Source organism: Belonocnema kinseyi, chromosome 2 (genome assembly GCF_010883055.1).
Source record: "Belonocnema kinseyi isolate 2016_QV_RU_SX_M_011 chromosome 2, B_treatae_v1, whole genome shotgun sequence".
NCBI classification, from domain to species: Eukaryota; Metazoa; Arthropoda; class Insecta; order Hymenoptera; family Cynipidae; genus Belonocnema; species Belonocnema kinseyi.
In genome coordinates, this window is record NC_046658.1 from 112691543 (window position 1) to 112706142 (window position 14600).

Below are 14600 nucleotides of genomic sequence, written 5' to 3' on the forward strand. Positions count from 1 at the left end.
TCTGAGGTCGGATTCGGATTCAGCGCAGCAAAAACCTTCGGGTATACTAGGTCTGGTCTCTGGTTTCGGACCTTTGTCAAATTTTGTCGGCCTGTGTAATTATAATAGTGAATTTTTTTAAAACTTTTGGAATGAAAATTCATCTTTTTGTCGGGAATTAAACAGCTTTGAATACAAAATTCGTCTTTTTGGATTAAAAATGCATCTTTTTTGCACAAAAAGTTATATTTCTTATTTAAAAGTGAACTTTTTGTTAAAATTAATAATTTTTGTCGGAAATTAAACTGTTTTGAAGAGAAAATTCGTCTCTTTGGCTTGAAAATTCATCTTTGCGAGTGAAAAGTTTAACTATTTTCTCAAAGAAGTCATCTTTTTTCATAGAAAATTCATTATTTTGCATTGAAAAGTTATCTTTTTTGGTAGCAAATGCATCTTTCCTAATTATTAATGAAATTTTTTGTCAAAAATTCATATTTACGAGTTGAAAATTATACTATTTTGTAAAAAAAATTATCTTTTTCTATGAAGGTTGATTTGTTTAAAAAAAAAGGTTTTTTTTATTAAAAATTCATCTTTCTTATTTAGAAATTAATATTTTGTTGAAAATGTAATTTTCTTTGCAAAAGAGTAGTCTTTTTAGCTTTAAAGTACAACTATTTGAATTTTAGTTCTAGTCTAAGCTCTTTTTGTTTTAAAATTAGAACATTTGGTGGAAAACTCATCTTTGCACGTTAAAAATTCAACTATTTTGTTCAAATTAATATTTTTTGTCGAAAATTAAACTGTTTTAAATAGAAGTTTCGTTTCTCTTTTTTTTTAAATTAATCTTTTTTGGTCAAAGAGTTATCACTCTTATTTAAAAATGAACTTTTTTTTGTTAAAAATTGACATTTTTGCAAAAAATATTCGTCTTTGTCGGCTTAATAATTCAACTGTTTGGTTTTTGTTCAAAGTTTATTCTTCTTACTCCGAAAATTCGAACGTTTGGTTCATAATACATTTTTTCAAGTTCAAAGTGCCACTATTTTGTTTAAAAAAATCACATTTTTTCGTCTAAACTTCGTCTTTTTGCATGAAAAATATTTTTTTTTGTAGCAGACATCTTTCATATTTAGTGATTACATTTTGTGTCGAAAATTCATCTTTGCGAGTTAAAAATTCGACTATTTTGTTAAAAAATTATAATTTTGTCAAAAATTAAACTGTTATGAATAGAAAATTTGACTTTTTGGATTAAGCATTAATCTTTTTTGTTCAAAAAGTCATCTATTTCATTCAAAAATGAACGTTTCTTAAAATTCAAAAGTCTTCTAAAATAATTGTCTTCCTGGCTTCAAACATTTTTAAATAGTATTATTCTACTATTATTATTCTTTTTGGGTTGAAATGTCTACTATTTGGTTAAAAAATTAATTATTGTTTTGTTAAATGAATTTTTTCTCGTAGAAAATTAAACTGTTTTGTTGGGCATTTATCGTTTTGTTTGAATTTAACTCGTTTTCATTGAATTATGTAAAAGATTCAACTACTTCATTTAAATTTAACTTTTTTGTAAAAAACGAATCCTTTTTTTATTGAATATTGAACGTGTTTTGTTAAAAATTCGTCTTTTTAGCCGAATAATTCATTTATTTTTGTATAAGATTCAACTATTTGGTTTAAAATCAACTTATGTGTTGAAACATCATATTTTGCTATTGAGAATTTAAATGAAATCTTTCTTGGTTGAAATTTTTCTGAAAATTCATCTGTTGATAGAAGTTTAATCTTTTTGGTGAAAAATTCAAATGTTTAGTAGTGAAAAATCAATATGCTTTCGTGTAAAATTCTATTATATTATTTAACATTCATCTCTTTAGTTGAAAATTGAATTATTTTGTTAAAAATCTATTAGTTTTTGTGAGGGATTCCACTATTTTTTGAAGATTCGTGTTTGGTTAAATTGAATTGTTTTTTATTAAAAATAATAATATTATAAAGTATTTTTTTACTAGCCCTACAATTTTAATTATTGTTTCCTTTTTCTTAAATTAAAATCAATATTTGTGTATGGTCAATGTAATTATCAAACAAAAATTCATAATATCATTAACTTCTGTGGTATTTCTGAGTAATAAATAATGAAAGGAATAAATTAGAACGGTTTCTGGATCGCGACCATCTCTGTCTTTCTCACTCTCACTTGTTCATTTTGCGAGAAAAAAAAAAGACAGACAACCAAATCGTGATGAGACGAATATTCTTAAGTTATTAAAATAAAGAAAGGATGCTTACTTTTAAAAATAAATAAATGATACCTTTTTTGTTTTAGCATCGAGGGAGCTAACGTACGAGTTTTTACTGATGTGTTCCACCGGGCCATATGCTAAACGGGCTCCCGTAGATTGGACTCGCATTCAGAAGGAGTGTCCTAACATCGTACGCAAGGTACGCGACAGGAACGATAATTACATTAACTGCGGCACAGACGATACTAACGATGAAACTTACCAATCGCCTAACTGTTTCATTGATGCTGATAATAACAAAAGACAGACACATTTCGAATACGCTTACTTCATATGAGAAACAAAACCTTTTGAAATCTCAGAGAAGCTGTGTCGTTGATCTAGTAACACAATCATTAAGACTTGTTAGCTTTGAGAAAAAAGACTTTCAATTCTCGATTATTACTAATTTTTAGTTTCTATTTTTATAGATCTTATCGTAATCTCTCTATTAGTATTATACTCTGCAACTAACATTTGTTGCAAAAATATTATCTCTCAATAATGTTTGATACATTTTTGAGAGAGTTAAGGCAACTTAAGATTTGAAAAACTGAAAATCTGATTATTAGGGTTAGGAAAAAATGTTTGTTGAAAGTTCAGAGATACATTTATTTACGGAATATCTTAAGCTTAACAGTATTATGATACAGTTTAGCATTCTGTAGTTTTGCGTTTCAAGTTCTATTATATTTTTAAGATAGCTAGATTCTTCCAAAGAGATTGAATCTGGACACCAAAGTGCCTTTACCTGAGATTTGTGATAAATGAACACGAAACTTGTATTACGATTTTTATCTTTTTTTTTTTTGTTGCATTTCCGTGACATTAGGCTTAATCTGAAGATCAAGGGGACATTGTATAAAATATATTTTTGCGCTACGCATTTGGTCTTCATAATAGTAATATTATTCAATGCCTCCTTAATTTTTATTATGTTCTGTTCATTTTCGTTGATAATTTTAATTTATTCAATCGTTTCTGAAATGCTTTAAAGATATATAATTCAAGTTAAATCAAATTATTAAGAAAAGCAAGGCTGTTTGTTTTGCCAAAAAGAGAGTTGATATCATGAATTATTTGATAATAGTGATTTCGACAGTTAATTAATAAATGAGACTTTTGCTTTTATCGCATATGAATTGCTCGACTTTGGCTGCAAGCATTTGAGAAACTAGCATCCAAAGATACAAGATATGTTGCATGTCTTTGCATTAAAAATTGGAAACGCGTTTTTTTTCTTTTTTTTTCTTCGATAAGATTTGAGATCTGCTAGATAAAAATTCCAAACATTTTTATATACAGTGTTCTACTTAATAAAATTACTGTAGTGATAAGAACTATATAAGTACTAGTTTTAAATGAAAATATTGTATAAGTAAAAATACTTCGCGTGATATTGCTTTTGAAATTCTTAACGCGAAGTTTATACATTTTTCGGTTTAATTTCACGTTGATTTTAAAAGTAAAGTCGTAACTATAAAAGGGAAAATTGTACGTCCGACAGTGTTAATTGCGATTAATACTGAATGAAAAGATCGTATTGCTTATGAGTGATTTGGTTTCCTAATAAAAAAATGGTATTTTTCCTAATAATTGGAGTGACTAATCACTAAATCCATACGAAACTTTGTGTACCTTCCATTCAAACTTGCATTTGGTTGTTAATTTCCAAATCTAATATTTCTTTCTCATATAATTTAGAGTTGTGTCAAAAAAAGTTAAAAAAACGACTATTTTATTTAATATTTTTTAAGAAAAGATTTTGGTTTCAAGTTTATTGAATGAACGAAGCCTGCCTTAATTTACTTTGCTCGGTGATGTTGTGTTGTGTGTTTTCAAGAGCTTTTAATAATCAGCAATGCGATTGATAATCTTCTTATCTGTCATTTTAAGCACACGTCTAGGGCTATTTAGAAGGTAAGAGTTTAACCAATCTCAATTTTATTTACCCGAGGAGTTGATTACTCTTAAAAGCTGAAGTGTGAGCCAGACCATTCCACTAAACAGTAGAATGGTCAACCTCGAGAATATGCTCGGCATTTAAGCTCAAACAGGGCATTTAAGATAATTTAAAGCATTTTTTGTTTAAACAAATATATCTTATAATTACTACATATTTTTTTACAAAAAACATTCTAGAGTGAAATAAACATATATTTTTAGATTACAGAGTTGCTACAGATCAGGTAATTCCAAAAAGTAAGGGAAAACCTAATTGAGTTAAGGAATTTTTGAAAAACTAAAGTTGAAGTTCATTTTATTATTATGGTTGAAAATCGCAACTATTTGGTTAAAAATTAATCTTTTTTGGTTGAGGATTCAAACTATTTTGTTGAAAATTCACCTTTTTTGGTTGAATTCAACTATTTTTGGTGTAAAATTAAAATCCTTTTTGGTTGAACTATAAAATATAACGCTTTTCGTTGAGAATTTATCTTTTTTGGTTGAAAATAATATTTGTTTATTGGTTCATAATTTTAGTTGACACACTTTTTTTATTGAAAATTTAATTATTTTGTTGAAAAAATGGTTTTTAGTTGAAAATTAATTAACTCGTACATGTTTGGTTCAAAATTTATCTTCGTAAGATAAAAATTAAAATATTTCGTTTGAAATTCCTGTATTTTGTTGAAAATTCGAATCTTTGGGAGAATATTTAAGCTTCTTGGTGACTAATTCCACTTTTTGGTTGAAAAATCCTTTAAAAATTCAAATATTTGGTTAAAAAATCATGTACTTTGTTAAAAATTCGTATATTTTTGTATAAAATTTATCTTTTTGGTTGAAAAATAGTTTTTTCTTATTTAGAATTAATTTTTTAAACGGAACATGTAAGTGTTCCATTTTTTGTCGAAATTTGATCTTTCTTGATAGAAATTTAATCTTCTTACCTGAAAGTTATACTATTTCGTTGCAAATTTGCATTGATTTGATTCAAAGTTAAGTTTTTTTACTGAAAATGTAATGAATTTAATTCATTAATTCATTTTTTGTTGAAAATCCGTCTTTCTACGTAGGAAAGTACTCTTATTAGTTGAAACTTCATCTTTTTTCTTAAAAATTAATTTCTGTGGTTAAAAATTAAACTATTTTGTTCAAAATTCGTTTCTTTTTTGGTTCAAAATTTATTTAACTAACTGAAAACGTAAATATTTTATTTTTGATAGAAAATTTATCTTTTTAGTTGAAAATACATGTATCAGGTTGAAAATTCATGTTCTTGGTTAAAAAATAAATTTGTTCAGTAGAAGATTTATCATTTTAGTTGAAAATTCACCTTAACTGTTCCATTTTTGTGTGGAAAATTTACCTTTTTTAATATAAGTATAAGCTTTTTCGTTAAAAAGTGTTGTTTTATAGAAAATTTCACTATCCTATTTTTTTATTAACAATTCATTTCTTCGACTGAAAAAAATGTTCAGTTAAAATTTCGTTCTTTTTTTTAGAAAATTCATCCTTTGGGTTGAAAATGCTACTATTTGTTCAAAATTAATATTTTTTGTTGATTAGTTGAAAATTAATTAATTTTGCTGAAAACTCGCTTTTTGTTGTTTATAATTTACTTTTCTAACTGAAAATGGAACTACTCTTGTTTTGGCAACCTTTTTCGTTAAAAAATGTTGTTTTGTAGAAAATTTCTCGTATCTTATTTTTGGTTAAGAATTTATTTCTTCGGCTGAAAAAAATGTATAGCTACAAATTCGTTCTTTTTATAGAAAATTCATCCTTTGGTTAGAAAATTCCACTATTTATTCGAAAATTAATATTTTTAGTTGATTAGTGGCAAATTAATTTTGCTGAAAACTCGCTTCGTTGTTGTTTATAAATTACTTTTCTACTGAAAATTGAACTATTCTAGTTTTTGTTTGTAAATTTAGATTTTTGAGTTGAAAATTGTTATATTTTATTGAAACTGTATCTTTCTTGGTCGATCTTCGTTTAGGTTTAAATTGAATTAATTTGTTGAGAATCCTTTTTTTTAAATTGGTTCTTTTAACTGAAAATTTAATTCTTCCATTTTTGTTTGAAAAATCATTTTTTTGGATGAGGAAAAACTGTTTTTTATTTAAATATGTTCTTTTTTTGGATTAAACATTTATTTTTCTAACATTTCAAATATTCGAATTTTGGTTGAAAATTGATCTTTTTAAATGAAAATTCACGTACTTTATTTAAAATGAGTCTTTTGGTAAAAAATTAATTTTTTGGATTGAAAATTCAACTATTTTGTTAGAAATTAATATTTTTTGTTAAAGATTTTAATCATTTTATTAAAAAATTCATTTCTTAGGTTCAAAATTTATCTTTTTTATTTGAAAACTTAACTAAAATGTGTTAAAATTTTATTTAGAAACAAAATTGTCTTGCATTAATATTACAAATCTTCTAGGTGTATGGTGGGTTTTATGCCTCGAAGAATTTATAAATTGGGATATTGTAGCAACTCTGAACAAGACACGCTGTGTGATGCGAATAATATGTTTTCTATTATTGTGACTTCTTTTGCCATTTAAATTAAGCGCCTTTTCCAATTTGAAGCAATATATTTTTCCGCGAAATTTTAACAATGTAATTATTATTAATAAAAATATAAAAAAATATATTTTAAATTCTAATTCAAAATGATTATGAATGCTCATTAAATTCTCAAATCACATAAAGTTCGAGTATATTCTTATGCTCGTGGGAATTTCTCAGAGCATTTAACTCTTTAGAACAGTGGTCAACCCCTCATGTATAACGTAGATAAATTACAAATTGAAATAATTTCTAAGTTCTCTGTACAGTAATTGCATGGAGAATTACATGAATAACTACTGTCTGATGAGCTTTCATAAACTACGTTACCAATTTGTGTGTGGGGGGGGGGGGCAAAAATTACATTTGTCGGGGGGGGGGGGGGGGGGGGGGGGGGGGGGGGGGGGAGTTGACGTAACGTGCGAACTTGGAAAAGGTTTAGTATGTGTTTAGATGATAACTTAGAATGAATTACACTACCGATCAACAGTTTAACTTATGTTAAGGATGATCAGGTTCCCTTAATTTTAATTATGTCTCATTTTAAAGCTATTTTTTCTGCAGTATCGCAACAACAAAGTATTGCAATTTTTTCCAAATTTTTTGTTCTTGCACTGTGATTGGCAATTTTTTTAGATTTATGCTTAAGCTGTTGCGATACTGCGAAAAAAGCTTTAAAACGAAACAAAATATCTAGCCCTGTAATCATTAAAATTAAAAGAACTGAATGAATCATCAAAAAAGCAGTGAACTCAAACTTTTGACCGGTAGTGTAGTAGAATCCCTTAAGAAAATCCAACTATTTTTAGTTGAAAAGTCTATATTATATTTTTGATTTAAAATTTATATTGTTTTGTTAAAAATTTAATTATTTTGTTGATAATTCAATTTGCTGTTGTTAAAGATTCATAAGCTTAGTTAAACATTTATTTTTCTTTGGTTGAGAATTAATTTCGTTAACTAAACACGTAACTGTTGGCCCATTTTGTGGTTGAAACATTATATTTTTAATTGAAAATAGATTTTTTCTAGTTAGAAATTTGACTAGTTGCAGATTCATTTAATTTACGTTTTTTTTTTCAGAAAATTAATCTTATTGGTTGAAAATCAGCCTTTTCGGTTAAAACGGTAACTTTTTGGTTGCAAATTCGTCTGTTTTGGTTGAGCATTAAGCTATTAATCTATTTTGTTAAGCATTAAGCTATTTTGTTGAGAATTCGTCTTTTTGATTAAATTCAACTGTTTTTTATTTTCAATTAAAATATTTTTTATTTGAAATAAAAACTATTTTTTAAAAATTCAATTATTAAATGTAACTATTATATGTTCGTTAAGAATTCATCTTCTTTGGCACAAGAATAATTATTCTTGTTTAAAAATGGTGGTTTTTTTAGGATTTTACTATTAGTTTTAAAAATCGTCTTTTTGGTTGAATTCAACTCGGTGAAAGTTATTTATTTTTAATCAATTTTTGAAACTGAAATTCGATTTTTGTCTCGAAAAATGCATCTATTTCGTTGAGGATTTCGTTGAAAACGATTTATTTTAACTCTACTTTTGGGATCAAAATTCAGCTGTCTTCTACAAAAAATTGTATTGGCTTACAAATTTAACTAATTGGTCAAAAGTTTAACTATTTAGTTGGCAATTCATCTTTTTAATTGAATATTTATCTAGTTTATTAAAAATCCCTTTTTTGATGTTTTTAATTAAAAATAGATCTCTTCTAGTTGACAACTTAACTATGTGTTTCAAAAATCATGTATTTTTAAATTCATCTTTTTTTTTAAGATAATTAATCTTCTTAGTTGAAAATTCATCCTTTTGTGGTTGTCGATTCCATTTTTTTTTAATTCTTATTTTTTTTTATGGAATTCAAATATTTTTGATTTCAAATTAACATATATTTTGGTTAAAAAATTAGTTACTTGGTTTAAAGTTAAATGATTTTTAAAAAATAATTTGTTGTTTAAAATTCATATTTTCGAATTAAAAATTCAACTGTTTGTAAGAAATTCATCTTTCTACCTGGGTCATTCAACAATTTGGTTAAAAATTAAATTGTTTTTATGCAAATTTAACTATTTGTTAGAAAGTTAACTTCTTGCTTGAAAATGTAACTTTTTTGTTTGAAATTAGTTTTTTTTTGTTTGTTTATAAAAATTAATTTTTTGACCTGATAATTTAATATATCCATTTTTGATTAGAAGGTAATTCTTTTATAAGTTAAAAATGTAACTATTAGGTAGAAAATTCATGTCTTTTGTTTAAAATTCGTCTTTTTCGGTAGAAAAATAATCTTGTTTGATAAAATTTAGTTTGTTTTGTTGATTCAGCTATTTAGTTGAAGTTCTATCTTTGTTTGTTGTTGGATTTAACTGATTAAAAATTCGGTTCTTTTCGCCGTAAAAATTATTTTTAAACCCCGAATACGACGATTCCAATTTTGACTCAAAAATATATATTTTTTTAGTTGAAAATATCATCTTTTTCAATAAAAAATTTATCTATTTTATTGAGAATTTAGATTAAAATGATTTTTTTCAATTTAACTTTTCGGATTAAAAAATGTATGTATCTTCTAAACAAATCATCTTCTTGGCTTGAAAAATTAACTATTTGATTGGAAGTTTAACTATTAAAATTGAAAATTAAACTATTTGGGCTTAAATGCAACTTTTTGGTTGAAAACTATTTTGTTGTTAAAAATTCGTCCCGTTGATTGAAATATTAAATATATGGTTGAAAATACAATATATTTCGTTTTGAAATCTTTGGAATTTAAAGTGTTTCATATTTTATTCAATATACTATTTTTTTGTTGAAAGAATTCATTCACCTATTTTCGTGAAAAATCCCCTCAAATCCTCCTTTTTTGACAAAATTGGTTGAAGTTGGGTAAAGTAAAAAATTGGTAACGTAGTTTAAGGACGGCGCTTTATTTATTCTTTTTTTTTTATAAAAGTAGAGGATTTTTGTGTGTTTTACGAAGTTTGGAAATTTTCTTTTGACTTCGATATTAATCTGATTTTGTTGTCATATTTAGGCACCGATTCGCTGGTTCGAACCGGAAGCTTATAAGGCAAAAGTAGCAGCAGCAGGCCTTGTTACGATTTTACCTGCTGGTGAAGCGGATAACGATCCGGAGTAGAAATATAAGGAAGTGACTTAGAGACTTTATCGGACTGAAACCGTTTGTGAGATTGATAAAGAATTTCTTTGCATAGATTTGCAGAATGTAAATCCTGACATTGTTTTTGCGTATCGAGAGCGACTTCTTGAGATGTATTTACCACTATTATAAAGATGTGTTCGAAGGTGTGCTTTGAGGACACGTAAGGCGTATAAGTCAAAGCAGGTTGTTGTAATTAAATAAGTAATTACGAGAAAAAAACGTATGCAACTGCCTTTTTTAGTTTTTTATTATAATTTTTATTCTTATTTTTTATTTATACAAGTCATTCATGTATTAGAGCCTTTTATTTATTCTTTTTTTTATTGCTATATTTCTCTGTTGAACTATTTATTTATTTTATTGGCCGTGCAAGTTGGCTTAATCGCCCTATGGTTTCACAAATAGAATCTCAATTTACAGAATTTGCATGTTGTATATTGTACCATCAAAAGACTTTTGAAAAACGATATTTTTGTTTTAGTACTTAGATGTCGTAATTACGTTATCGTTTCTCCGCTTTCGATAGATAGATTATAATGTCTTGTTTAGATAATTCGAACTTTTCAGTATTTTATTTTCATGTTTGAAAATTTTTGAAGGTTACCTTGATTTTTGGATGTGGTCCACACTTCGTAGAAGATGTAATAGTAGGAATTTACTATTAAGAAATAATTGTGTCAGCTATCGCTGAAATTAGAGGTCATAAAGGCGATAAAATCAATTTAAAAGAAATTGATTTATCTTTGAAGGTGGCATAATTATCACTCTCGTAACAGACAATCGCATGAAAAATGAAAAGTGTGACTTTGTAATATTATTGTCTGTGAATGGAAAAGGTATTTTTATAAAAGTTATCTTATTTACAGCTTTCTGATAATTACACAGAAGTGTAGAACTGAAAACAAAAATGTGAAAAAAAATATTTAACTCTTGGGTAGTGAGAACAGCCAAAATATAATTGATTAATTACTAGAATTAAGATTACTTTCTTTCTTATAAAGCACATACAAATTATAAGAAGAAAGTCGTTAGGAAAGAAAGAGAAAAATGTTTCGATGCTAACATCATGGACTTAAGTGCTTTATCAATTTTAAAAGCTAATTATTTACAACTGGCTTCATTAACTATTTAATCGAAATCTTCACTAGAAAAACTTTTCAGCGCTTTAATCTTTTTTCCTGAGATTTAATCGAAATCTTTAGAATAGTCGCGTTTTCAAATTTAAGTGTTTTTAATTGTTGTAGATGTTTTTCCCTTCTTATATTGCTTTGCTTCGCCACCAGAGAAATAATTCATGAAAATAAAAAACGTGGCAAATGGGCACTCATCCGTGATTTAGCATTCATATAGTCTAGTCTGATTATCTAATTTTAATCTAAGAACTAAACGAAATTGATTAAATCGGTTAATCTATAAGTAAGTTATTTTACGTTTTATACCCTAGGCAAATCTGAAATTTGCCTTACAGCCGATTCTTTGTTTGGAGAGATTTTATAAATTATAATTGTATTTGTGTTGATTACCACGAGATTCAAAGTTGAATTCGATGTAGTTATTTTTCTCGAAACAATTTTTAGATGAATTTTTTACTGTAATTCTGTTAAAGAATAAAATATTTGATCGAAAATGTATCTCATTATTTTTCAAGTTTCATGAATAATTATGTAATTTCAATTTCAGCCTTCAATACAAGGGCGAAGTGAATATATGCTGGAATTAATATTCTGTTAATATTAATGTCATTTGTTCGTTTTTTTTTTAATTTGAAAATTCTGATAATTGTACGTTCTTCTGTGGGCCGAAAAGTTTGATTCGAAAAAATATTAAATTATTTTATTATAAAGAAACGTACTTTTAAAAGCATTTCAAAATATTAACTTTTACCAACTTAGTGAAACCACAATTTTTAAAAACATGCACAATTTACTAAAATTAAAAAAAAAAATGTTTTATTACTTATTTTTTGGTCACTAGAAACTTTTTTCTAATTTTCAAATTTAAATAGGAAAGAGAATGCATTAACGGATTTCAATTTTTTAAATATTTTTGCCTGCTAAACCAAAAACTTTTTTTCCTTCGGCTTAAATTATTCGATTAATTTGGATTAATTTTAGCATTTAGTTTAACTTTCAACTACGAAGATTAATTTTTTAATAAAAAAAAAATGACATTAGCAAAATACGTGCATTTTTTACCAAAGAATTGTTTTTTCCACTGAAAAAGGGGGATTTTTATACATGTTCAGTTTAAAAAAAAATTTGAACAAAAAAAAACGAATTTTTAACGAAAAATGTAATAGTTGACAAAATAATCAGAAATAAATATATAATATAAATAAATATGAATAAAATATTATAATAGTTAACACAAAAAAGGATTTTCATTAAAATACACAGTTGACGTTAACCAAAGAAGATGAATTATCAATACAACAGTTTAACTTTCAACAAAGATAATGAAAATTAAATTTAACCACAAAAAGTTGCACTTTCTACCAAATATAGTTGAATCAAACGAAAAAATTAAATTCTCAACCAACAAGCTTATGTTTCTACCAGAAGATGAATTTTCAACAAATTATTTGAGTTTTCTACCAAACAATTGAATTTTCAACGAAAAATGGAATATTAAAATTTTTAATTAAAACGATTAGTTTTCAGCGAAAAATATGAATCCTTAATAAATAAATGTAATAGATATTTTGACAAAAAATATTTGTACTAGTTTTAATCAAAAAGAGTTAAATTCAACTAAACTAGATAAATTTTGTACTAAATTCGTGAATTTTTAACCGAATATTTAAATTTTCAACTGAAAAAGATTAATATTCAACTAAAAATGGAAGTTGAATTTTCAGTTAAGAAATTAATTTAAAAAAAAAAAACAAACATTGTCTACCAGTAATGAATCTTCAACGAAAAACAAGATTTTTTTTATCAAGTAGTTCAACATTCAATCAGGTAATTCAATTTTTAACGAAAAATGTAATAGTTGATATTTCAAATAAAAAAAGAGTTGAATTCTACAAACAAAAAGAGAATGAATTACAAATAAAATAGTGAAATATTGAACCAAAATGGTGGATTTTCTTCCACGAAAGTTGAGAAAGTCGAATGTTTTTAAACGCAGAAAGATGAAGATTTAATCCAAAGGGACACATTTTTTATTGAGAACCAATAATTGTTGCATTTTTCACCAAACAATTGAATGTTCAAACAACAATGGAATATTAACATTTTAAGTTAAAACAATTACTTTTCAACCAAATAAAGAAGGTTTTTCACAAAATAAGTTGACTTTTCAACTTAAAAAAAACCTCAATTCTTAACCAAAAAACTGTAGTTTAATCAAAAAGAGACGAATATACAATATAAAACAATAGTTAAATTTTCAACTAAAAATGAAAGTTGAATTTTCAGTAAAAAAATTAATTAAAAAAAAATAATTTCCAACCCGAGATGAATCAACACAGAATAAGATATTTTTTTAGCAAATTTGTAGTTTACAAAATAAAAATAAACGAATTGCAAATAAAGATGTTGAAGCCTTAACCAAAACAGATGAATTTTAAACGAAGTATTTGATTTTTTAAACAAAAAGCTGAATTTTCTACTAAAAGAGATTAGAAAACCGAATGTTTTAGAACAGAAAAGATTTGACTGTTAAACTAAAAATTTTAATTTTCAAACCAAAAAATTGATTTGGTGAAGAAGGCAGTTAAAAACAAAGTTAATTTTAAACCATGAAAGTTGAACAAGTTCCTTTTGCTAAAAAAAGATTACTGATAAAATAGTTGAGTTTGTAGTAAAAAAGATAATTTTCATTTCTTAAAGATCAATTTTCAAAAGATCATTTTCAACTAATAATTTTTGGTTTTTCAATTAAATAGTTGAATTTTGAAGTAAAAAATAATTTTGTAGAAGGCAGATAAATTTTCAAGAATGTTTAAATTTATTTCTTGACCGGGAATTTTACAAATTTTCAGAAGAAGAATATATACCTTTAGTATTAAAAACTGAACAATAATTTGTTTCATGAAATGATTGCAAATTCGTTCAAAGTTGAAGAATTTCCAGTATGGTACTGTTTCAATTCGAAAGCATTAGTCATTAAAAAAATGTAAAGGTGCCATTGAAACTTAATAATTTTCTTTCAACTTAAAAAATAACTTGATAATAAGTTATTCGTAATTAAAGGCTCTCATTAAATTAAAAATATTGTTTCAGTCCAAAATATTAATTTTGAACCCATTCAATTAATTTTTTTTTTAATTAAGAAAAAGAATAAATATTTAATATTTAGCAATATTTGACTGCTCATTTTGGATCAGTAAATTGGAACGAAATATTTAAAAGTAAACAATTTGAAACTGAATTGATTGACATAGAAATCTTTAAATCGTTAGAATTTCAAAGAGCTTTTGAACTTTTAGCGTTACAATTTGTATTGTTACATTTAAAAAATGTTTAATTTGTAAGCGAAATTGTTGAATTTTTATGAAAAAATAATAATTGAACACTTATTATTTTTAGAAAAAAATTGAGTAATTTTAACAGATATTTAGAAATTTTGAGAAGATTCAAAATTAATTTAAAACTTGAAATGATGTCAAGTAATTGAAATGAAGTGTGAAATTT

The 14600-nt window shown here is 25.5% G+C and overlaps 1 protein-coding gene across 3 annotated transcripts in view; it reads left to right on the forward strand.

Annotated features, from left to right (window-relative positions):
- The window catches only part of LOC117183129 (eukaryotic translation initiation factor 4E-binding protein Mextli), a 35039-nt gene extending 23471 nt beyond the window's left edge, over positions 1-11568 (forward strand). For all 3 annotated transcript variants that reach the window (XM_033376322.1, XM_033376324.1, XM_033376323.1), the window contains 2 exons: positions 2312-2427; positions 9835-11568. In XM_033376322.1, coding sequence (XP_033232213.1) covers positions 2312-2427; positions 9835-9939 — 221 coding nt within the window. In that variant the 3' untranslated portion in view covers positions 9940-11568. The remainder of the gene's footprint in view (positions 1-2311; positions 2428-9834) is intronic.
- Positions 11569-14600: the final 3032 nt, after the last annotated feature.